The 26,490-nt window shown below is 42.0% G+C and overlaps 1 protein-coding gene across 1 annotated transcript in view; it reads left to right on the forward strand.

The window, feature by feature from the left end:
- LOC106587057 (protein kinase C-binding protein NELL1) overlaps window positions 1–26,490 on the forward strand; it is a 493,867-nt gene that overhangs the window by 203,409 nt on the left and 263,968 nt on the right. The window contains exon 12 of the mRNA XM_014174942.2: window positions 4,822–4,950. Within this exon, the coding sequence (XP_014030417.2) occupies window positions 4,822–4,950 (129 nt within the window). The remainder of the gene's footprint in view (window positions 1–4,821; window positions 4,951–26,490) is intronic.

Genomic DNA, 26,490 nt, shown 5'->3' on the forward strand with positions numbered 1-26,490 from the left:
CAGCTGCGGCAAATTTGCCCTTCATATCCGAGTCACACTGCAAGTCTATTATTTCAAGTTGGATGCTGACGGGCAGATCAGAGGGATTCACGGTGAATGGCGAGCAAAAAACGTTGAAGTCTTTCTCCAGTTCACCAAAAATCTGAAAGCGTTGCTCAAACTCCCGTAACAGTCCCGTTATGTTATCTTTGAACAGCTTCATGTCTGCCACATGTTGGGTCGCGCACACATTTTTCAGACAGGGGAAGTGAGCTGCATCACCACCGGCGAGTTGCGTCTCCCACAATGACAGCTTCAACTTGAAAGAACGTACGCTGTCATAATACTGCGTGACGACTTTGTTGCGCCCTTGCAGCTGTTTGTTCAAGTTATTCAGGTGCTCTGTAACATCCACCATAAATGCAAGGTCCTGCATCCATTCTGCGGAATGAAATTCTAACACTGGTTTGCCCTTTTCTTCCATGAACTGTTCAATTTCTTCTCGTAAATCAAAGAAACGCCTAAGCACAGCACCTCGGCTTAACCATCTTACCTCAGTGTGGTATGGCAGGCCATAGATGTGGTCTTTCTCTCTGAGAAGGCTGTCAAACTGACGGTGATTCAGGCTTCTGGATCGGATGAAATTAACAGTTTGGATGACCACCTTCATGACGTTATCCATCTTTAATGACTTGCAACACAAAGCCTCCTGGTGCAAAATACAGTGAAAAGTCCAAAAATCACGTCCTCCATTTGCAGATTGCACTTTCTCTCTGAACTTTGTCACAACGCCTGCTTTTTTCCCGATCATTGAGGGCGCACCATCTGTAGCCGGGCTGACAGTGCGGGACCAGTCCACTCCGACCCTGTCCAGCGCGCCGACGAGTGCGGTGAAAATATCAGCTGCTGTTGTTGTATCTGTCATCGGCACCAACTCCACGAACTCCTCGGTGACGGTCAATGTGTCATCAACTCCGCGGATGAAAATGGCCAGTTGTGCAACATCTGTAATGTCCGTGCTTTCATCAATTGCAACTGAAAACCCAATAAATTACTTTACTTTTTGCTTCAACTGGCTGTCCAAATCCACTGAAAGATCTGAAATCCTGTCTGCAACTGTGTTTCTTGTCAGGCTGATATTTGCAAAAGCCTGGCGCTTTTCAGGGCACACAATCTCCGCTGCCTTCATCATGCATGTTTTTAGAAATTCACCCTCACTAAATGGTTTTGAAGCCACTGCGATTTCATTAGCAATGAGGTAGCTAGCTTTCACTGCAGCGTCACTGATGTCTCGGCTGTGAGTAAACACAGACTGCTGTTTCTTCAGACCCGCCAACAGTTCATTCACCTTCTCTCTTCTCCGGTGTCCTTGAAAGTTGTCATATTTGTTGGCATGAAGACTCACATAGTGGCGACGAAGGTTATACTCTTTCAGCACTGCAACATGCTGTGAACACACCAAACATACAGCTTTCCCATTCAATTCCGTGAATAAATAGGAGGATGACCATTTTTCTTGGAACACTCTGCACTCTGCGTCCACTTTTCTCTTTTTTGACAGAGACATATTGGGGCAATGAGGGTGCCAAAGCACATAATGTTAAAAGTAGAAGCCGTAATAAATATCGCGGGCAAAACAAAGTAGCTCATCCGGACTGGCTGCACTTGCTTGACCTACTTGCTCTGCTCCGGTATAAACAGTTTGCTTGCTTAACACAATTGCTAATGCGCCATCCAGTGGACGCAATTGGAACAGCAGTTTCTTTTATTGAAAAATTGCAGCTCATTATTATACTTTACAAAATCATCTCGCGGGCCGGATTAAACCCCTTTGCGGGCCTGATTCGGCCTGCGGGCCGGACGTTTGACACCCCTGGCCTAGCCAGTCTCCAGACCTTAATCCCATAGAAAATCTGTGGAGGGAGCTGAAGGTTCGAGTTGCCAAATGTCAGCCTCGAAACCTTAATGACTTGGAGAAGAGGAGTGGGACAAAATCCCTCCTGAGATGTGTGCAAACCTGGTGGCCAACTACAATAAACATCTGACCTCTGTGATTGCCAACAAGGGTTTTGCCACCAAGTACTAAGTCATGTTTTGCAGAGGGGGTCAAATACTTATTTCCCTCATTGAAATGCAAATCATTTTTGACATGCGTTTTTCTGGATTTTTTTTTTGTTATTCTGTCTCTCACTGTTCAAATAAACCTACCATTAAAATTATAGACTGATCATTTCTTTGTCAGTGGGCAAATGTACAAAATCAGCAGGGGATCAAATACTTTTTTCCCTCACTGTATATCCAACCCATCTTCCCCAGCTATACAGACGGCCTCACCAACACACCATATCTCCTGAAACATCTCCACACTTTTTATCATTTTATAGAACTCAAATTCCACTCTAAGGTGCGCAGATACCATCCCATTAAATAATAGTAAAGGGTCTGTTATCCCCCCACCTTTGACCCTGTTCCTCCTTGTTAGCCAAATAACCAACTTTGCCTGAGCAAACAAAAATTCAAACACACATTTGGCCTTTTCCTTATTCGAATACCTGTACTCCATTATAAACATCCCAACAGTAAACTCCACTTTTTATCATTTTATAGAACTCAAATTCCACTCTAAGGTGCGCAGATACCATCCCATTAAATAATAGTAAAGGGTCTGTTATCCCCCCACCTTTGACCCTGTTCCTCCTTGTTATCCAAATAACCAACTTTGCCTGAGCAAACAAAAATTCAAACACACATTTGGCCTTTTCCTTATTCGAATACCTGTACTCCATTATAAACATCCCAACAGTAAACTCCACCCCCCCTACCTCTCACACAGACAATCCAACAGAGACATTAATGCCATTAACCTGGCACACACAGAAAACACATGATGCACAGTTTCACTCATGACACAGAAAGGACACACCTGTCCGACTCCTGGGTCGCCCCATGCCAACCAGCTATTAGTGGCCAGGTCTCCATGTAGAACCCTCCACTGGAGGTCCCCTGATATTTTTGGTACTGGGAGTTTGTAGAGCCTTTCCATCTAAAACCCACCACACTCTCCGCCACACATATCCCCTGCCACTGATGTGCCTTCACTCCTGTTAGGCTCCTAATGTTCCTCACTTTAATGCAGAGGTTGTAGAGGGCTTTACCTCCCACCCCCTCAAACTCCCCCAGGGCTTGGAGTGTTAAAATGTAACAAGTCCTCCATACCCCCTTGCCAGTTCCCAGTCTCTGCTGTCATCTGCAGTGGTGGAAACATTGTGTCCCCTCCCCCTTTGGCTGCTCCAACACCCCCCTTACCGGCTCAGACAGTGCCTCCTGGACCTCCCCCAGGAATTTCTCCAGCAGCCTAAGAGTTGTTAGTCCTGTATGTTGTGCCAGGACTTCTGGGGCTTTCCACCCCTCCTCCCGCCGCAGCCGAAGATCACCCAGTAAACCCGCTACCATCAGTCGCTTCTGAACCGATCTCAAAAGGATGTCTGGATTGTGGAAGATAGGCTCCTCCTACACCCACAGCACAGGCTCCAAAGCGCCTTCTCGTGTGGTCCTTAGCAGCTACCAGGCCCTCAGCACCGCAGAGTAAAAATCAGAGAGACCTGCTGTACTCAGCCTCTCCAGCCTCATGAGGAACAGCTGCCGGTCCAACCCTAATCCATCAGCATGCATTCTGGTTCCCTCCAGCCGACATCAGTATGGTACAGCAGTCTCTGCGACACCTTTAGTTGTAATGCAGCCACCCTGCTCTCCAGTTCTACCAGGCCCTGTCCTCCTTCATGGACAGACATGTACAACACTGCCTGACTAGAAAAAATCCAGCAGCTTGTGTTGCAGGTCTGTGAGCAGACCGGCGGGGGTGTTGAGAACAGCCAGTTTATGCCACAGGAAGAATGCCACCAGGTAGTTGATTATCAGCACCCTCCCTCTATATGACACTTGGGACAGAAGCCACCTCCACCTGGCCAGTCTTGACACCACTGCCTGTGACAGCCCCTCTCAGTCCTTCCTGACCCACCTCTCCGAGCCCAGGTACACCCCCAAAATGTTAAGCCCTTCACAACTCCACTGGAAACCCCCTGGAAGTAGAGGGGGGCCCTATCTCTCCATGCTATGCTTAACAAAGTTTTGCTCTGTTATAAGTAAGGACAGAGCCCTCCATACGGCATCTCAACTACAAAAACCTTTCAGAATGCACTGAAAGAGAAAGAGAGGGAGAGAGAATGTAGAATGCTAATGGTTCCCTAAGCACTGAGGTTCAGAGGGGGGTTTCACAGAGAGTTGGACTGGCGCTACTCATTACTGGGAATGAAGGGATAGATGGGTTCAGATCAAGAGAGGAGACGACTGAGTCGTCTACTGTACATGCAGGCCTGTGTCTGCCTGCCTGCCTGTCTGTGTCTGTCAGTCATCTGTCTCTGTCTGTCTGTCTGTCTGTCTGGTTGTCTGGTAGATTGGCTGTCTGTCTGTGTGCACCTGTTTGATGGATTACACTCGCTCTTCTCAGCAGGCATTTTTCCTGTAGATTATTTATTGTATATGTGTGTTTGTCTGGGGAAAGCTACGAACTCAAAGCGTTCCACAAAATCATAGCGTTTCCATGCCCCATTCTTTGCTCTTGATACTATAGTTTTGTGAACTTTGAGTTTGTGTTAGAATATGTTGATTGATCAACAACAAATTCTCAAATTCCTGAAAATTTGATTTTGGGTTACAAGCTTTTTCCAGGAATGCCGGCTCATTTTCTACCTCACCACTTTGCCCAACCCCACTGTCAGCACCCTGTGTGATCTCAGTCAAACCCAGACTGTTGAATCAGAAGTTTGTCCCCCTCTCTCCCAGGCTACGACTTCTGCTCAGAGGGACTCATTTGTGGGGAAAATTCGGAGTGTAAAAACCGGAATACCAGAGCGGAGTGTGAGTGCAAGAGCGGCTTTGTCTCCATCCACGGGGACTCCACATACTGTGAAGGTAGGCAGCTGTGAACTATTTGACTGGGTCTTGGGGTAGAAGACTCTGAACTAGCTGGGTGTATGACGGGTAGACTTAGAGCTTGTTTTGTGTAAGTGGAAGTTGTATTTCTTTATTGCAAAGAGGACTAGGAGTAGAGTGAAGTTGCCCCTGTATGCTGATCTTGGGTCAGTTTAGCATTTCCCCCACTAATGGTTAAGGTTGTGGGAGGGGAAGCTGATCCTAGATCTGTACCTAGATTCCTGAATTATAGTGAATTATATTATCTCTATGGTTGAGTGGATATGTGGGTATCTGAGATGCCTGGCCCATTCCATACAGTAGATGACTGAGAGAGAGCTTGGCTGATGAGATTTTCAACTACCTCTGGCTTTAGCAGGACATTTAATAAACAAAATGTATTCGTTCAGTATTTGTATTTAAGTCCTGTGTAGCTCAGTTGGTAGAGCATGGTGTTTGCAATGCCAGGGTTGTGGGTTCAATTCCCACCTGGGACGAGTATGGAGAAAAAAAAAATGAAATGTATGCATTCACTACTGTAAGTTGCTTTGGAAAAGAGCGTCTGCTAAATGACTTAAAAAAATAAATTTAAAAAAAACACCAGCTACTCTTCCTAAGGTCCAAAAACGTTAAGGCAATTACTTATAAAACAAAATATAAAGCAGTTCATCATATAACATTATTACACCACTACATATCTACAATACAAGATGTATAATACCACCATACAACAATATTACAGTAAGTACCTTTGTGTGTGTCTCTTCACAGTCCCTGCTGTTCCATAAGGTGTATTGTTACCATTTTTTTTAAATCTGATTCTACTGCTTTCATCAGTTACCTGATGTGGAATAGAGTTCAATGTAGTTATGGCTCTATGTAGTACTGTGCGCCTCCCATAGTCTGTTATGGACTTGGGGATTGTGAAGAGACCTCTGGTGTTATGTCTTGTGGGGTGTGCATGGGTGTCCGAGCTGTGTGCTAGTATTTTAAACAGACAGCTCGGTACATTCAGCCTGTCAACACTTCTTACAAAAACCAGTATTGATGAAGTCAATCTCTCCTCCACTTAGAGCCATGAGAGATTGACATGCATATCATTAATGTTAGCTCCCAGTGTACTTTAAGGGCCATCTGTGCTGCCCTGTTCTGAGCCAAATGTAATTTTCCTAAGTCCTTCTTTGTGGCACCTGACCACACTACTGAACTGTAGTCCAGGTGTGACTAAACTAAGGCCTGTTGGACCTGCCTTGTTGATAATGTTAAGAAGGCAGATCAGCGGTTTATTATTGACAGACTTCTCGCCATCTTAGCTACTGTTTTATCAATATGTTTTGACCATGACAGTTTACAGTCCAGGGTTACTCCTAGCAGTTTAGTCACCTCAATGTGCTCATTTTCAACATTATTCATTACAAGATTTAGTTGAGGTTTAGGGTTTAGTGAATGATTTGTCCCAAATACAATGCTTTTAGTTTTTGAAATATTTAGCAATAATGTATTCCTTGCCACCCATTCTGAAACTAACTGCAGCTCTTTAAGTGTTGCAGTCATTTCAGTAGCTGTAGTAGCTGATGTGTATAATGTTGAGTCATCTGCAGTGCTGTGAAAAAGTATTTGCCCCCTTCCTGATTTCTTATTTGTTTGCACATTTGTCACACTTAAATGTTTCAGATCATCACACAAATGTAAATATTACACAAAGATAACCAAAGTAAACACAAAATTCCGTTTTTAAGTGATGATTTTATTTATGAAGGGAAAAAAGCTATCCAAACCTTCATGGCCCTATGTGAAAAAGTAATTGCCCCCTAAACCTAATAACTGGTTGTGCCACCCTCAGCGGCAACAACTGCAATCAAGCGTTTGCGATAACTGGCAATGAGTCTTTCCTATCGCTGTGGAGGAATTTTAGCACTAAGGGACAGTTGAGTTGGATTACGGGTATAAGAGTCTCTAGGCTGTTTTAGTTGTTATGGATTCAGGGGTATGAGACACTTGGCCTTTCTATGGGCTTATTGGGTTGTACCAGAGGGCTCATTGGCGTAGGAGACTAGTGCTGATTCATTTGGCTTAATATGATTACAGTATGTTGAGCCTATGGCAACAGTAGGAGGGCCCTTTGAGTGGGCCTACTGGTGTGGAGCTTTGGACACTGATGGGCTCTTGTTTACTGGGAACAGGTGTGGGATCTTAATTTGATCACCCTGTTGCAGGAGAACGTGCCTGCAATGCAGGGAATTTAAAACGTGTAGTGTTTTTGAGGTTTAAAAAGGCTTCTGAAGTTTGCGATTTCCACTTAGACATGTTTCCTTACGAGGAATATAGCAATCCTTACAAAAATGACCATTCATTATGATCCACATAAAAATTCAACTTTCCTGTTGCTGCAGGATTATTTTCCTGCTTTAGCAAACTGGCTCAAATTAAGATCTTACATCTGTAGAAGTGAGAGCCTGGTTCCTAATCAGTTGTTTCATGTTTAGAAAACTATGGGCACCATAGAGTGGATTTATGGCATACCAGGACCAGTCCTCAGTGGCTGATGTCACACTATCTATTTCTTGCTCCCTCTAACGCTCTGTCTCTTTCTTTCTGTCATTCATTCAATCAATCAATCAATCAAATGTATTAATAAAGCCCTTCTTACATCAGCTGATGTCACAAAGTGCTGTGCAGAAACCTAGCCTAAAACCCCAAACAGCAAGCAATGCAGGTGTAGAAGCACGGTGGCTAGGAAAAGCTCCCTAGAAAGGCCAGAACCTAGGAAGAAACCTTGAGAGGAACCAGGCTATGAGGGGTGGCCAGTCCTCTTCTGGCTGTGCCGGGTGGAGATTATAACAGAACATGGCCAAGATGATCAAATGTTCATAAATGACCAGCAGGGTAAAATAATGATAATCACAGTGCTTGTAGAGGGTGCAACAGGTCAGCACCTCAGGAGTAAATGTCAGTTGGCTTTTAATAGCCGATCATTTAGAGTATCTCTACCGCTCCTGCTGTCTCTAGAGAGTTGAAAACAGCAGGTCTGGGACAGGTTGCATGTCCGGTGAACAGGTCAGGGTTCCATAGCCGCAGGCAGAACAGTTGAAACTGGAGCAGCAGCATGGCCAGGTGGACTGGGGACACCAAGGAGTCATCAGGCCAGGTAGTCCTGAGGCATTGTCCTAGGGCTCTGGTCCTTCGAGACAGAGAAAGATAGAGAGAGCATACTTAACCTCTATGGGCTAGGTGGGACGCTAGCGTCCCCCCCGTGGTGCACTCCATCAACAGCAGGTGCATTTCAAGAGCGGCAAATTTGAATCCAAATAAATGTCAAAATTCAAATTTTTCAAACATACAACTATTTTACACCCTTTGAAAGATAAACATCTCCTTAATCTAACCACGTTTTACGATTTCAAAAAGGTTTTACGGCGAAAGCATAAATTTAGAGTATGTTAGGACAGTACATTTACAAGAGTTGTGTGTAATGTTTTGTCAATTCAAAGACAGGGTCACCAAAACCATAAAACCAGCTAAAATGATGCACTAACCTTTTACAATCTCCATCAGATGACACTCCTAGGACATTATGTTAGACAATGCATGCATTTTTAGTTCTATCAAGTTCATATTTATATCCAAAAACAGCGTTTTACTATGGCATTGATGTTGAGGAAATCGTTTCCCTCCAATAACCGGCAGTCAAGTCAACACCACAAATTAAATAATTAAAATTAGAAAACATTGGTAAAATATTATATTGTCATTTAAAGAATTATAGATTTACATCTCTTGAACGCAATCAACTTGCCAGATTTAAAAATAACCTTACTGGGAAATCACACTTTGCAATAATCTGAGCACTGCGCCCAGAAAAATACGCGTTGCGATACAGACTAGACGTCATGTTGGGGAGATCTAAAATCTAAAATACTATGTAAATAATCCATTACCTTTGATTCTCTTCATCAGATGTCACTTCCAGGTATCACAGGTCCATAACGAATGTAGTTTTGTTCAAAAAAGCTCATCATTTATGTCCAAAAATCTCCGCCTTGTTAGCACATGATCTAAGCCAGCCGGACTTCTCGTCATGAACGAGGGGAAAAAATATATTTACGTTCGTTCAAACATGTCAAACGTTGTATAGCATAAATCATTAGGGCCTTTTTTAACCAGAACATGAATAATATTCAAGGTGGACGAATGCATACTCTTTTATAACGTATTGGAACGAGGGTACCCAACATGAACTCGCGCGCCAGGTGTCTAATGGGCCATCATCGTTCCATGGCTCTTGTTCGGTCAGATCTCCCTCCAGAAGACTCAAAACACTTTGTAAAGGCTGGTGACATCTAGTGTAAGCAATAGGAAGTGCCAAAATATTCCTCAGCCCCTGTGTTTTTCAATGGGATAGGTTTAAAGGTAATACAACACATCAGGTATCCACTTCCTGTCAGAAAATGTCTCAGGGTTTTGCCTGCCAAATGAGTTCTGTTATACTCACAGACACCATTCAAACAGTTTTAGAAACTTTAGAGTGTTTTCTACCCATATATAATAAGTATATGCATATTCTAGTTACTGGGTAGGATTAGTAACCAGATTAAATCGGGTACATTTTTTTTATCCAGCCGTGCAAATACTGCCCCCTAGCCCTAACAGGTTAAATTCACACAGGTCACCGGATGAGACAGGAGAAATACTCCAGATATAACAGACTGACCCGAACCCCCCGACACAAACTTCTGTAGTATAAATACTGGAGGCTGAGACAGGAGGGGTTGCGATGATTCCCCCGGACAGGGCCAAACAGGCAGGATATAACCCCACCCACTTTGCCAAAGCACAGCTCTCACACCACTAGAGGGATATCTTCAACCACCAACTTATCATCCTGAGACAAGGCCGAGTATAGCCCACAAAGATCTCCGCCACGGCACAACCCAAGGGGGGGCGCCAACCCGGACAGGAAGATCACGTCAGTGACTCAACCCACTCAAGTGACGCACCCCTCCTAGGGATGGCATGGAAGAGCACCAGTAAGCCAGTGACTCAGCCCCTGTAATAGGGTTAGAGGCAGAGAATCCCAGTGGAGAGAGGGGAACCGGCCAGGCACACAGCAAGGGGCGGTTCGTTGCTCCGGTGCCTTTCTGTTCACCCTCAGACTCCTGGGCCAAACTACACTCAATCATAGGACCTACTGAAGAGATGAATCTTCAATAAAGACATATAGGTTGAGATCGAGTCTGCATCTCTCACATTGGTAGGCAGACCATTCCATAAAAATGGAGCTCTATAGGAGAAAGCCCTGCCTCCAGCTGTTTGCTTAGAAATTCTAGAGACGGTAAGGAGGCTTGCGTCTTGTGATCGTAGCATACATGTAGGTATGTACGGCTGGACCAAATCGTAAACATAGGTAGGAGCAAGCCCATGTAATGCTTTGTAGGTTAGCAGTAACACCTTGAAATCATCCCTTGCCTTAACAGGAAGCCAGTGTAGAGAGGCTAGCAATGGATTAATATGATCACATTTTTTGGTTCTAGTCAAGATTCTAGCAGCTGTGTTTAGCATTAACTGAAGTTTATTTAGTGCTTTTTCGGGGTAGCCAGAAAGTAGAGCATTGCAGTAGTCTAACCTAGAAGTGACAAAAGCATGGATTAATTTTTCTGCATAATTTTGGGACAAAGTTTCAGATTTTTGCAATGTTATGTAGATGGAAAAAAGCTGTCATTGAAACAGTCTTGATATGTCCGTCAAAAGAGAGATCAGGGTCCAGAGTAACGCCGAGTTTTTTCAGTTTTATTTGAGACGACTGCACAACCATCAATTTACAGTTGATTTGTCAGAGGACAAACCATCCACAGAGACAAATTGATATCTTTCCGACAGATAAGATATAAAGCAGGCCAGAACTTGTCCGTGTAGGTCAATTTGGGTTTCCAATCTCTCCAAAAGAATGTGGTGATTGATGGTATCAAATGCAGCACTAAGGTCTAGGAGCACGAGGACAGATGCAGAGCCTCGGTCTGACACCATTAAAAGGTCATTTACCACCTTCACATGTGCAGTCTCAGTGCTATGATGGGGTCTAAAACCAGACTGAAGCGTTTCGTATACATTGTTTGTCTTCAGGAAGGCAGTGAGTTGCTACGCAATAGCTTTTTCTAAAAGTTTTGAGAGGAATGGGAGATTCGATATAGGCCAATAGTTTTTTTAAATATTTGTTTGGCTTTTTCAAGAGAGGCTTTATCACTGCCACTTTTAGTGAGTTTGGTACACATCCGGTGGATAGAGAGCCGTTAATTATGTTCAACAAAGGAGCGCCAAGCACAGGAAGCAGCTCTTTCAGTAGTTTAGTTGGAATAGGGTCCAGTATGCAGCTTGAATGTTTAGAGGCCGTGATTATTTTCATCAATGTGTCAAGAGATAAAAAACTTGGGTGTCTCCCTTGATCCTAGGTCCTGGCAGAGTTGTGCAGACTCAGGACAACTGAGCTTTGGAGGAATACGCAGATTTAAAGAGGAGTCCATAACTTGCTTTCTACTGATCATGATCTTTTCCTCAAAGAAGTTCATGAATTTGTCACTGCTGAAGTGAAAGCCATCCTCTCTTGGGGAATGCTGCTTTTTAAATAGCTTTGCGACAGTTTAAAAAATCCATTTTGGATTGTTCTTATTTTCCTCAATTAAGTTGGAAAAGTAGGATGATTGAGCAGCAGTGAGGGCTCTTCGATACTGCATGGTACTGTCTTTCCAAGCTAGTCGGAAGACTTCCAGTTTGGTGTAGCGCCATTTCCATTCCAATTTTCTGGAAGCTTGCTTTAGAACTCAGGTATTTTCTGTATACCAGGGAGCTAGTCTCTTATGACAAATGTTTTTTGTTTTTAGGGGTGCGACTGTGTCTAGGGTATTGCACAAGGTTAAATTGAATTCCTCAGTTAGCTGGTTAACTGATTTTTGTACTCTGACGTCCTTAGGTAGGCGGAGGAAGTCTCGAAGGGCATCTAGGAATCTTTGGGTTGTCAGAGAATTTATAGCACGACTTTTGATGATCCTTGGTTGGGGTCTGAGCAGATTATTTGTTGTGATTGCAAACGTAATAAAATGGTGGTCCGACAGTCCAGGATTATGAGGAGAAACATTAAGATCCACAACATTTATTCCACGGGACAAAACTAGGTCCAGAGTATTACTGTGGCAGTGAGTAGGTCAGGAGACATGTTTGACTAAACCCACTGAGTCAAAAGCCTTTTGGAATAGGTCTGTGGACTTTGCCATGTGAATATTATCTGCTATGACTACAAGGTCCGATAGGAATTAAGGGAACTCAGTGAGGAACGCTGTTTATGGCCCAAGAGGCCTGTAAACAGTAGCTATAAAAAGTGATTGAGTAGGCTGCATAATTTCATGACTAGAAGCTCAAAAGACGAAAACGTCTGGGTTTTTTGTAAATTGAAATGTGCTATTATAAATGTTAGCAACACCTCCGCCTTTGGAATGCGCGGGGGATATGGCCACTAGTGTAACCACGAGGTGAGGCCTCATTTAACACAGTAAATTCATCAGGCTTAAGCCATGTTTCAGTCAGGCCAATCACATCAAGATTATGATCAGTGATTAGTTAATTGACTATAACTGCCTTGGAAGTGAGGGATCTAACATTAAGTAGCCCTATTTTGAGATGTGAGATATCACAATCTCTTTCAATAATGGCAGGAATGGAGGAGGTCTTTATTCCAGTGAGATTTCTAAGGCGAACACCGCCATGTTTAGTTTTGCCCAACCTAGGTCGAGGCACAGACACGGTCTCAATGGGGATAGCTGAGCTGACTACACTGACTGTGCTAGTGGCAGACTCCACTAAGCTGGCAGGCTGGCTAACAGCCTGCTGTCTGGCCTGCACCCTATCTCATTGTGGAGCTAGGGGAGTTAGAGCCCTGTCTATGTTCGTAGATAAGATGAGAGCACCCCTCCAGCTAGGATGGAGTCCGTCACTCCTCAACAGGCCAGGCTTGGTCCTGTTTGTGGGTGAGTCCCAGAAAGAGGGCCAATTATCTACAAATTCTATCTTTTGGGAGGGGCAGAAAACAGTTTTCAACCAGCGATTGAGTTGTGAGACACTGCTGTAGAGCTTATCACTCCCCCTAACTGGGAGGGGGCCAGAGACAATTACTCGATGCCGACACATCCTTCTAGCTGATTTACACGCTGAAACTATGTTGCGCTTGGTGACCTCTGACTGTTTCATCCTAACATCGTTGGTGCCGACGTGGATAACAATATCTCTATACTCTCTACACTCACCAGTTTTAGCTTTAGCCAGCACCATCTTCAGATTAGCCTTAACGACGGTAGCCCTGCCCCCTCGTAAACAGAGTATGATCGCTGGATAATTTGTTTTCAGTCTAATACTGTGGGTAATGTAGTCGCCAATGACTAGGGTTTTCAATATGTCAGAGCTAATGGTGGGAGGCTTCGGCGCCTCAGACCCCGTAACGGGAGGAGTAGAGACCAGAGAAGGCTCGCCCTCTGACTCCGATTCACTGCTTATTGGGGAGAACCGGTTTAAAGTTTCTGTCGGCTGAATGAGCGACACCGGTTGAGCATTTCTACAGCATTTCCTTCCAGAAACCATGTGAAGGTTTTCCGACTGCGGGGACTGTGCGAGGGGATTTATACTACTATCTGTACTTACTGGTGGCACAGACGCTATTTCATCCTTTCCTACACTTAAATTACCCTTGCCTAACAATTGCGTCTGAAGCTGGGCTTGCAGCACAGCTATCCTCGCCGTAAGGCGATCGTTCTCCTGTATATTATGAGTACAGCGACTGCAATAAGAAGGCATCATGTTAATGTTACTACTTAGCTTCGGCTGGAGGAGGTCCTGACGAACCACGTCCAGATAAAGCGTCCGGAGTGAAAAAAGTTACATGAAAAAAAGTTGAGCGAGGGAAAAACTAAAAATGTAAACGGTAATTAAAAAGTAAAAACCGTAAAGTTGGTAGGTAGCAAAGTAAGGTTAGCAACAAAACGCACAGCAGCACGTAAACAAGTCTACAAGTTGTGACCGAAAATGACATCATTCTCTTTCTCTCTCCATCTTTCTTTTTCTCTCACTATCTCTCTCTGGTTGTGTTTAATTTGCACAGTGAAGAGATTTACCCAAAGTTCCTCTCCAGTCCACGACATCCCAAACCATATGAGATGTGAATGAGAGAGAGACTGACTTTTGTACCCCCCTATTTAAATTATTGAACCATGCCTCCTTTGAGTATGGCGGTATTATCCATGTTTGGGGTTGGGTACTCTTAAGGCTGCTCAAAGACATTTATCAAATGGATTAACTTGATATATCCTGCAGTAGGTTATAATAAACGGAAAATTGCGTGTCAATTCATAAACCATGTTTCATGGATTTGGGACATCGAAAATCTCTTCCCAACTATTTTGCAATCTATATGGCATAGCTGTCAATTTTGCGGTCCTTAAGTAAAACTGGTATATATTTTTATTTATCACAATTTTCTTGAACCAATTTTGGTTTTTTTAAAACTTCTTAGGGCTCAGTGTCCCGCTAGCGGGACAACTTCCGGTGAAACTGGAGGGCGCGCAATACAAATAAATAATCTAAAAAATTATGGATATTAAACATTTAGGTACATATAAGTGTCTTATATCGGTTGAAAGCTTAAATTATTGTTAATCTAACTGCACTGTCCGATTTACAGTAGCTATTAAAGCGAAAACATGCCATGCGATTGTTTGAGGACAGCACCCCACATGACAATATTTTTCCATTGGCAAAGGTTTCATAAATTCACAAATAGCCAATTACATTTTCACTCACTTTTTGAAAATCTTCCTCGGATTTGTCATCCAAAGGGTCTCAGCTATAACATGTAGTATTGTTTTGTTAGATAAAATCCTTCTTTATTTCCCAAAAAGTCAGTATAGTTGGCACCATCGATTTGAGTAATCCACTCGTTCAACATGCAGAGCAAGGAATCCGAAAATCTACACCTAAACTTTGTTTCAACAAGTCAAAATACATTTCTATTTACTCCTCAGATACCCTAAAATGTAATCAAACTATAATATTTCTTACGGAAAGAAGTATGTTCAATAGGAAACCGATTTTAGCAGGTGCGTCCTGTCTTCATGGCGCGCGCAAACACGAATTTCCAAGACTGTGTCCCTGTACTAAAACTGATATTTCTTATTCGTTTTGGAAGTTACAAGCCTGACACCTTGAACATAGACTGCTGACATCCTGTGGAAGCCATAGGAATTGCATCCTGGGAGCACATGTTTGCTCTTATAAGAGGATGGTCTCTAAAAAATAATTCTGGTTGGTTTTTCTTTGGATTTTCTCCTACCGTATCTGTGATTTTCTCCCACCGTGTCCTACATTATTTTAACATTTCTACAAACTTCAAGTGTTTTCTTTCCAATGGTACCAATTATATGCATATCATGGATTCAGGGTCGTAGCAAAAGGCAGTTTACCTTGGGCACGTCACTAAGGCAGAAATTGAGTAAAAAGGAGCCCTAAGAAGTTAATTAATGCAGGGCCGACAGACAAGTTCCTTACTTTTTACCCCTTCCACTTGACAAAGGTTCCAATTGATATAGTGTTGTTTATCAATTAGCATATTTGAGTTTAACCACAATATTTGTTGTATTATTTGTTCTGTCTTTTCTGGTGGATTAAACTGAAATTGCAACCAACATTCAATGGCTTGTTTATAAAATAATGATATTTTGAAGATGATTTTGTTTCAAATATCAGAAAGTGAGCGGTTGTAATCTGATTAAAGGGAAAAAGGCCATTCTTGAACATGGGGTGAGACATTCTTACTAATTTGTAAATAAAGCCAGTTTGTTATTTAGAAATATTTATTTCTGTTTTTAAAGGGAGAGAAACCAAAAGCCCACCTTGCCTATTTTACAAAAATCGTCAGTCTACATGTCAAGTGAAATTACCCCATTGTATTTATCCAAGTTCACTCTTAACTCCAGGACCAACAACAGTTTTTGGTTGCTTGATGCAGGACTCTAGTGCCACTTATGCTTTAATCATTATGTCAGCTGAGTAATTGCCTATAAAAATAAATAGTGCATTACTTCCAGTTCTTAATTTTATTTGTTTTTAATTTGGATGAGTGCAGAATAAAGCACCTCTGAGTTAACATAGTAACTGCTCATCTTCCCATCCACTCTGGTTCATCTAAGGCAGAATTACTGAAATAAATCGCTGTGGAGTTATCATTATGCTGCAGCTTTGAATGCATCTTAATGTGCATCTAAAGATGGCATATCCTGGGAGAAGTAGTTTTATTAATATATTTATTGACAGGAAAATCATATAGGGACCCAGGTCTTTTTTACAATTTAGCCGACAATTGAACACATACAAAATACACATTAAATATACATTTCATGAAGGAAAGTGGGTACTCCTCTGTGAGAAAGTCTGCAATTTAGTTCTGAAAACAACCAAATGTTCTAACTTAAGACTACATAACATGCTATGTGACAGGGAAATTCAAATCCGAGCCTGGAGGTCTGGAGTACTGCTGGTTTTCCGTTCTATCTGATGATAAGGTCTAAATCAGTCTTTCATTGAGGGAAGAATGGGTAAGAATGAAAATCGGCAGTGGATCTGGCTTCAAGGCTATGAAAAATGTGTTCCTTGGTTTGACTGTGATGTAGCAACAGTATACTGTCTTCTCCACAGCCTAGTTGGTACCTATGTGCCCCTTGGCATGACCTACAACTGCTCTGGGGACTCACACAGGGTCATTTTCAGTTAGAGTCGAGGTCAATTAGCATAATACAATTAGCATAATACAATTAGCATAATCCCCATATAAAACTTTTTGTTAAACTGGAGATATCTGGATTTTTGCATTGGATTTTTGCACGTGTCAAGGGTTTGATATCTGCTCCATGGTGGGTCCTAATCTCAAGTTTGTATTTATTTTATAAACTTTGATTTATTCAGAGGAACCCAATTGAGACCAGTGTCGCATTTATAATGGTCCCCTGAGGACAAAAATCACATCAATATAGCATAAACAAAAATATTTAAAAAACTACAAGACCGCTACAAATACATTACATCAGGTTATTTCAACAAGTTCTAATAATTAATTGAAACAATTGCACACTTCAGAGAACTTATTTAACAACAGAGTTTTAAGCTGCCCAATCGGCACCAGGGAAATCAGGTGTAATTTGTTTTGTAGGGTATTCCATAACGGTGGTGCATTAAAACTAAAGGCGGATTTACCAAACTTTTTGGAGTCAAGCGGGACCTTAAGAGTTAACTAACCCTGCGAACGGGTTTGGTATCTCATATTTTTATATTTCAATGGGGAAGTGAGGTATGCTGGAAGTTTGTGGAGCAGAACTTTGTAAACAAGATAGGAATGATGAAGTGATATACTGGACTTTAGTGAGGTCCAGCCGACATTCTGATACAGGAGGCAGTGATGAGTATTAAAACACTCACCTTTAATAAAGAGAATGGCGCTATCGTAGGTGGCGTCCAAAGGTTTAAGAGTAGTGGCTGCTGCATTCTGGTAAATGATGTCACCATAATGAGGAATTGGCAGATATGTGGTAGTTGAGTGGGCCCTGAGGGCACACATTTAAAGTGTTGTGAAATCTGTTGAATGTATTGTCATGCTTTTAAAATTGTATAACTGACTTAATTTTGCTGCCTTGGCAGCAGCTAATGGGAATCCATTTTAAATACAATATACAAGTGAGTAAATACGTAGCCCATCTGAGAAATGTTTCTGTGAATTAGATAACAACATGTAATTCGTTTTGCCCGCATTAAGTACAAGTTTGAAATCAACAAGGTCTTTCTGCAATGTAACAAAATCAGATTGCATCTCTAACATGGCTTGGACAACAGTCGGTGCATTGGCATAGATAACCGTATCGTCTGCATACAGATTAATATTGCAGGATTTAATACATAGACCAATATAATTTACAGTGCCTTCGGAAAATATTCAGACCCATTTACCTTTTCCACATTTTGTTACGTTACAGCCTTATTCTAAAATAGATTAAATAAATAAAAATCCTCAGCAATCAACACACAATACCCCATAACGACGAAGCGAGAACAGGTTTTTATAAATTTTTGCAAATGTATTCAAATATAAAAACAGATACCTTATTTACATAAGTATTCAGACCCTTTGCTATGAGACTTGAAATTGAGCCCAGGTATGTCTTGTTTCCATTGATCATCCTTGAGATGTTTCTACAACTTGATTGGAGTTGACCTGTGGTAAATTCAATTGATTGGACATAATTTGGAAAGGCACACACCTGTCTATATAAGGTCCCACAGTTGACAGTGCATGTCAGAGCAAAAACCAAGCCATGAGGTCGAAGGAATTGTCCGTAGAGCTCTGAGACAGGATTGTGTTGAGGCACAGATTTCTGTAGCATTGTAGGTCTCCAAGAACACAGTGACCTCCATCATTCTTAAATGGAAGAAGTTTGGAACCACCAAGACTGTTCCTAGAGCTGGCCGCCTGGCCATACTGAACAATCGGGGGAGAAGGGCCTTGGTCAGGGAGGTGACCAAGAATCCGATGGTCACTCTGACAGAGCTCTATAGAACCATCCAGAAGGACAACCATCTCTGCTGCACTCCACCAATCAGGCGTTTATGGTAGAGTGGCCTGACGGAAGCCACTCCTCAGTAAAAGGCATATGACAGCCCGCTTGGAGCTTGCCAAAAGGCACATACAGACTCTCAGACCATGAGAAACAAGATTCTTTGGTCTGATGAAACCAAGATTGAACTCTTTGGCCTGAATGCCAATTGTCACGTTCGGAGGAAACCTGGCACCATCCCTCCGGTGAAGCATGGTGGTGGCAGCATCATGCTGTGGGGATGTTTTTCAGTGGCAGGGACTGTGAGACTAGTCTGGATCGAAGCAAAGATGAACAGAGCAAAGTACAGAGAGGTCGTTGATGAAAACCTGCTCCAGAGCACTCATGACCTCAGATTGGGGTGAAGGTTCATCATCCAACACGACAATGACCCTAAGCACACAGCCAAGATAATGCAAGAGTGGCTTTGGGAAAAGTCTGTTTTTGCTTTGTCATTATGGCATATTGTGTGTAGATTGATGAGGACAAAAAAAACAATTTAATAAGGCTGTAACCTAACAAAATGTGAAAGAAGTCAAGGGGTCTGAATACTTTCCGAAGGCACCGTATATAACTGGTAAAGAGAACAGGTCCCAAAATTGACCCCTGCAGTACACCTTTTGTAATATTGATGAAACTACACTTGACACCATCACAAAGCACACATTGTGTCCTCTCTGGAAAATAGTTCTTAAACTATTTGCAAGACTCCTTATCCAGGCCCATTTCAGACAGTTTTTGAATGAGTAGGGAATAGTCAACTTTGTTGAATGCCTTAGAAAGCTCTATAAATAAGACATCACAAGGATTTTTATGATTTAGGCAATTTAACGCATAACTAAAACAAGCATAGTGTCCGAAACAGTGCTATGTCCAGATCTAAAACCAGATTGTTGCATATTTAGAATAGGGTAAGAAGTTTTAAAAAGTTCTTAGCTGGGAGTTGGTCAAGGATACTACAAAACAAAAAAATAAAAGTGAAATGTAGTGTGTTGGTCCCATGTTTCATGAGCTGAAATAAAATATTTTCCTGGGATCTTTACTAGAGGGAGTCCTTTAGCTTATTTCTCTCAAATTTGTTACACAAATTTGTTTACATACCTGTTAGTGACCATTTCTCCTTTTGCCAAGATAATCCATCCACCTGACAGGTGTGACATATCACGAAGCTGAGTAAACAGCATGATCATTACAAAGGTGCACCTTGTGCTGGTTACAATAAAAGGCTACTCTAAAATGTTACACAACACATTGTCACAAATGTCTCATGTTTTGAGGGAGTGTGCGATTGGCATGCTGACTGCAGTAATGTCCACCAGAGCAGTTGCCAGAGAATTTAATGTTAATTTCTCTACCATAAGCCGCCTCCAACATCATTTTCAGAATTTGGCCATTCGTCCAACTGTCCTCACAACCTTAGACCACATGTAACCACACCAGCCCAGGACCTTCACATCCGACTGCCCGAGACCAGCCACCCAGACAGCTGATGAAACTGAGGAGTATTTATGTCTGTAATATAGCTCTTTTGTGGCAAAAAACGAATTCTGATTGGTATTATACTGAACAAAAATATAAATGCAACATGCAACAATTTTAACGATTTTACTGAGTTACAGTTCATATAAGGAAGTCAGTCATGGGTGGGCCTGGGAGGGCATAGGCCCACCCACTGGGGAGCCAGGCCCACCCATGAGTGATTTCCTTATATGAACTGTAACTCAGTGAAATCATAAAAATTGTTGCATGTTGAGTTTCTATTTTTGTTCAGTTTAATACCTTGTCTAGCCTGTTAGGGCTAGGGGGCAGTATTGACACGGCTGGATAAAAAACATACCCGATTTAATCTGGTTACCACTCCTACCCAGTAACTAGAATATGCATATACTTATTACATATGGATAGAAAACACCCTAAAGTTTCTAAAACTGTTTGAATGGTGTCTGTGAGTATAACAGAACTCAAATGGCAGGTCAAAACCTGAGAGATTCCTTTACAGGAAGTGGCCTGTCTGACCATTTCTTGAACTTCTTTTCCATCTCTATCTTTTACTAAGGATCTCTGCTCTAACGTGACACTTCCCACGTCGTCCATAGGCGCTCAGAGCCCGGGAAAAAACAGAATGTCGTCATTCCAGCCCCAGGCTGAAACACATTATCGCCTTTCTCAAGTGGCCGATCAAGGGACTCTGGGCTTATGCGCGTGACCCGACTGCCCCCGCCTTTGTGATTTTTTTCCTCTGTTTGCCGAAAAGGAGATTCCCTGTCGGAATTCCCTGTCGGAATATACTAGCCCATAGAGGTTATATCAAAAACCAGCTTTTTACATTAGCATGTGACTAGCATTCCCACCAAACACTGCCGGTGAATTTACTAAATTACTCACGATAAACATTCACAAAAAGCATAACAATTATTTTAAGAATTATAGATACAGAACTCCTCTATGCACTCGATATGTCCGATTTTAAAATAGCTTTTCGGTGAAAGCACATTTTGCATTATTCTCAGTAGATAGCCCGGCATCACAGGGCTAGCTATTTAGACACCCAGCAAGTTTAGCACTCACCAAAGTCAGATTTACTATACGAAAAATGTTATTACCTTTGCTGTCTTCATCAGAATGCACTCCCAGGACTTCTACTTCAATAACAAATGTTGGTTTGGTTCAAAATAATCCATAGTTATATCCAAACAGCGGCGTTTTGTGCGTGCGTTCAAGACACTATCCGAAAGGGTAAATAAGGGTGACGAGCATGGCGCAATTCGTGACAAAACATTTCTAAATATTCCATTACCGTACTTCGAAGCCTGTCAACCGCTGTTTAAAATCAATTTTTATGCCATTTTTCTCATAAAAAAGCGGTAATATTCCGACCGGGAATCTGCGTTTAGGTAAACAGACGAAAGAAAATAAAGCATGGGGTCGACTCGGGCACGCGCCTAAGCCCATAGTACTCTGATCGGCCACTTGCCAAAAGCGATACTGTGTTTCAGCCAGAAGCTGCCTCGATATCGTTCAGCTTTTTCCCGGGCTCTGAGAGCCTATGGGAGCCGTAGGAAGTGTCACGTTAGAGCAAAGATCCTCAGTCTTCAATAAAAAGAGCCAAGATGAAACACAACTTGTCAGACAGGCCACTTCCTGCATGGAATCTTCTCATGTTTTGGCCTGCCATTTGAGTTCTGTTATACTCACAGACACCATTCAAACAGTTTTAGAAACTTTAGGGTGTTTTCTATCCAAAGCCATATAATTATATGCATATTCTAGTTACTGGGCAGGAGTCATATGGTTAAGCTCTGATATTTATTAAAACAAAAGGTGTAGGTAAAAGGCAGGTCGGGGACAGGCGAGAGTTCATAAACCAGGTCAGAGTCCAAACAGTACCAGGTGATATGCAGGCTCGAGGTCAGGACAGGCAGGGGTACAGTGAACAGGTCCGAGACCAAACAGCATAAGGGGATAGGCAGGCTCGAGGTCAGAACAGGCAGAGTGGTCAGGCAGGCGGATATGGTGTCAGGACAGGCAAGGGTCAAAACCAGGAGGGCTAGGAAAAAACAGAGACATGAAAAATAGGAGTTAGGAGAAACGCTGGTTGACTTGACAAAACAAGACAAACTGGCATAGAGAGACTGGAAACACAGGGATAAATACACCGGGGACTAATGGGGAAAACAGGAGACACCTGAAGGTGGGTGAAGACAATCACAAAGACAGGTGAAACAGCTCAAGGCATGACAACTGGACAATTTAATTATGGAACACTCGTCACTTTAATAATGTTTACATATTTTGTATTTGGTCAGTCCTTGCATCCATAGGTCTGTCTGTGGTCCCGTGTGGCTCAGTTGGTAGAGCATGGTGTTTGCAACTCCAGGGTTGTGGGTTCGTTTCCCACGGGGGACCAGTACGGGGGGAAAAAATTAAAATTATGAAATGTATGCATTCACTACTGTAAGTTGCTCTGGATAAGAGCATCTGCTAAATGTAAAAAATGTAAATGTAATATATTTTAGTCTATGCCGCTCCGACATTGCTCGTCCGAATCTTTATATATTCTTAATTCCATTCCTTTACTTTAGATTTGGGTGAATTGTTGTAAAATTGTTAGATATTACTGCACTGTTGGAGCTAGAAACACAAGCATTTTGCTACACCCGCGGTAACATCTGCATGTGACCAATACAATTTGATTTGATCTGAATCCATTGTGGGAGGATAACCAACCTTCCAAGTAATGGAAATGGCCTTCTTAGCCACAATAAATGCAAGGTCTCCAGTATCCCCATTTCCAAGCAAACAAATACTAACATTTGTAAAATATATATTTTTTAACACTAATATATCTTTGAGTCACTGCATGTTAGGATCACATTTGGCAGCAATTACAGCTGTGAGTCTTTCTGGGTAAGTCTCGAAGAGCTTTTCCCACCTGGATTGTACAATATTTGTACATTTAATCTTTTTTTAAATTATTATTCAAACTCCATTTTTTTAATCCATTTTCATGTCTTGCCATAGATTTACAAGCCGATTTAAATAAAAACTGTAACTAGGCCACTCAGGAACGTTAAATGTCGTCTTGGTAAGCAACTCCAGTGTATAATTGGCCTTGCGTTTTAGGTTATTGTCCTGCTGATAGGTCAGTGTGTCTCTTCACAGTCCCTGCTGTTCCATAAAGTTTTTTTTTTATCGTTTAAAAAAAAATCTTATTCTACTACTTGCATCAGTTACCTGATGTGGAATAGAGTTCCATGTAACTATGGCTCTATGTAGTACTGCGCCCCTCCCATAGTCTGTTCTGGACTTGGGGTTTGTGAAAAAAGCTCTGGTGGCATGTCTAGTGGGTATGCATGGGTGTCCGAGCTGTGTCCTAGTAATTTCAAAATACAGCATTCAGGTGCATTCAGCATGTCAATACTTCTTACCAAAACAAGTAGCGATGAAGTCAATCTCTCCTCTAATTTGAGCCATGAGAGATTGACATGCATATTATCATTGTTAGCTCTCCGAGTAGATTTAAGGGCCAGCCATGCTGCCCTGTTCTGAGCCAAATGTAATTTTCCTAAGTCTAGGTGCGACAGAACTAGGGCCTGTAGGACATGGATTGTTGAAAGTGTTGTAAAGAAGGCAGAGCAGCACTTGATTATGGACAGACTTCTCCCCATTTTAGCTACTGTTGCATCAACACGTTTTGACCATGACAGTTTACAATCCAGGTTTACTCCAAGCAGTTTAGTCACCTCTTCTTGCTCAATTTCCCACATTGTTTATTACAAGATTTAATTGAGGTTTAGGGTTTAGTGAATGATTTGTCCCAAATACAATGCTTATAGTTTTTTAAAATATTTAGCAGTGACTTATTCCTTGCCACCCATTCTGAAACTAACTGCAGCTCTTTGTTAAGTGTTGCAGAGATTTCACTTGCTGTAGTAGCTGACGTGTATGGTGTTGAGTCATCCGCATACATAGACACACTGGCTTTACTCAAGGCCAGTGTCATATCATTAGTAAAGATTGAAAAAGTAAGGGGCCTAGACAGCTTCCCTGTGGGATTCCTGATTCTACCTGGATTATGTTGGAGAGGCTTCCATTAAAGAACACCCTCTGTGTTCTGTTAGACAGTTAACTCTTTATCTACAATATACTGTAGCAGCGATTGTAAAGCCATAACAGAACACGTTTTTCCTTAAGCAGACCATGATCGATAATGTCTAACAAAACAGCTCATACAATCTTTTTAGCATCAATTTCTCTCAGCCAATCAGCCAATTTGTGTAAGCGTAGCGCTTGTTGAATGTCCTTCCCTAAAAGCGTGCTGAAAGTCTGTTGTCAATTTATTGACAGTAAAATAGCATTGTATCTGGTCAAACACCATGTTTTCCAAAAGTTTACTACGGGTTGGTAACAGGCTGATTGGTCAGGCATTTGAGCCAGTAAAGGGGGCTTTACTATTCTTGGGTAGTGGATCAACTTTTGCTTCCCTCCAGGCCTGAGGGCACACACTTTCTAGTTGGCTTAGATTGAAGATATGGAAAATAGGAGTTGCAATATCTATATGTTTTTTAAACTTAAAATCCATATCAATACAAATGCCTAAGTACTTATATGTTGGGACACGTTTGATTGGAGAACCATCTAATGAGTGAACATGTAGGATATCAGAGCGGCGGTAACTCACCAGCATTACCAGCAGGAATACGACTTTCCAGAATTGGATCGTTTGTTCGTACCCCCCAGGGCAATTGAACTGATTCCAGAGGCTGATCCAAAATACCGCCTGTGGAGAAGAGGTATTCGGAGTGGATTCCTAGTCCGACTCAGGAGGAGCGCACACCATCCACCATCATTAGAAAGATTGTTACGAGAGTTTAAAAACAGAATTTTGTTTTGTCCGTATTAAGCACAAGTTTCAAATCAGCAATGGATTCTTGCATAGCTAAAGTGTAGTTTTGACACAGCTAGATCAACAGTCGGGGCAATAGCATACATAATACTACCATCCGCATATAGATTAAGTTTACAATTGGTTACAGATTGACCAATGGTGTACTGTAAAGTATGGTTTGGGCTGCTTTACTGCCTCAGTACCTGGACAGCTTGCTATCATCGACGGAAAAATGAATTCCCAAGTTTATCAAGACATTTTGCAGGAGAATGTATGGCTATCTGTCCGCCAATTGAAGCTCAACAGAAGTTGGGTGATGCAACAGGACAATGACCCAAAACACAGAAGTAAATCAACAACCGAATGGCTTCAACAGAAGAAAATATGCCTTCTGGAGTGGCCCAGTCAGAGTCCTGACCTCAACCTGATTGAGATGCTGTGGCATGACCTCGAGCAGTTCACACCAGACATACCAAGAATATTGCTGAACTGAAACAGTTTCGCAAAGAGGAATGGGCCAAAATTCCTCCTGACCGTTGTGCAAAAAACGTTTGGTTGCTGCCAAAGGAGGGTCAACCAGTTATTCAATCCAAGGGTTCACACACTTTTTGCACCCTGCACTGTGAATGTTTACACGGTATGTTCAATAAAGACATGAAAACGTACAATTGTTTGTGTTATTAGTTTAAGCAGACTGTGTTTGTCTACTGTTGTGACTTAGATGAAGATAAGATCAAATTTTATGACCAATTTATGCAGAAATCCAGGTAATTCTGAAGAGTTCGCATACTTTTTCTTGCCACTGTATATGTATGCTTACTCAGCTGTGCCTCACAAGTAATACAACAACTGATCTATTACCGCTGTGATTATATAGCCTACCTCAAATTTTGAAATATAATTTTATATTGGGCAGGGCAATTCAAGCAATGCCCTGCGTTGGGCAGGGCAATTCAAGCAAAGCCAATATGTGTTGATCATTTATTGGGTCTATACTGCACAAACCTCATTGCTACAGTACTGTTTTAATAGGGTAATGTTGACTAGGCTTATGTTTTTTAAGTCATGTTCAAAATAAATCTGAGTAGTAGATCTCGGATTGCATTTTGACTCAGAAAGTGATCTTGACTCAGAAAATGTTGGTTATGACTGCTATACAGGCTTCCTTCTCTTCACTCTGACAATTAGGTTAGTAATGCGGAGTAACTACACTGAATAAAAATATTAATGCAACATGTAGAGTTTTGGTTCCATGTTTCATGAGCTGAAATTAAAAATCCTATACATTTTACATATGCACAAAAAGCTTATTTCTCTCAAATGCTGTGCACAAATCTGATTACATCCCTGTTAGTCAGCATTTCTCCTTAGCCAATGTAAAACATCCACCTGAAAGGTGTAGCATATAAAAAAGCTGATTCGACAACATGATCATTACACAGGTGTGCTTTGTGCTGGGGAAAATACAAGGACACATTA

The sequence above is a fragment of the Salmo salar genome, chromosome ssa26 (assembly GCF_905237065.1).
Source record: "Salmo salar chromosome ssa26, Ssal_v3.1, whole genome shotgun sequence".
Classification (NCBI taxonomy): domain Eukaryota; kingdom Metazoa; phylum Chordata; class Actinopteri; order Salmoniformes; family Salmonidae; genus Salmo; species Salmo salar.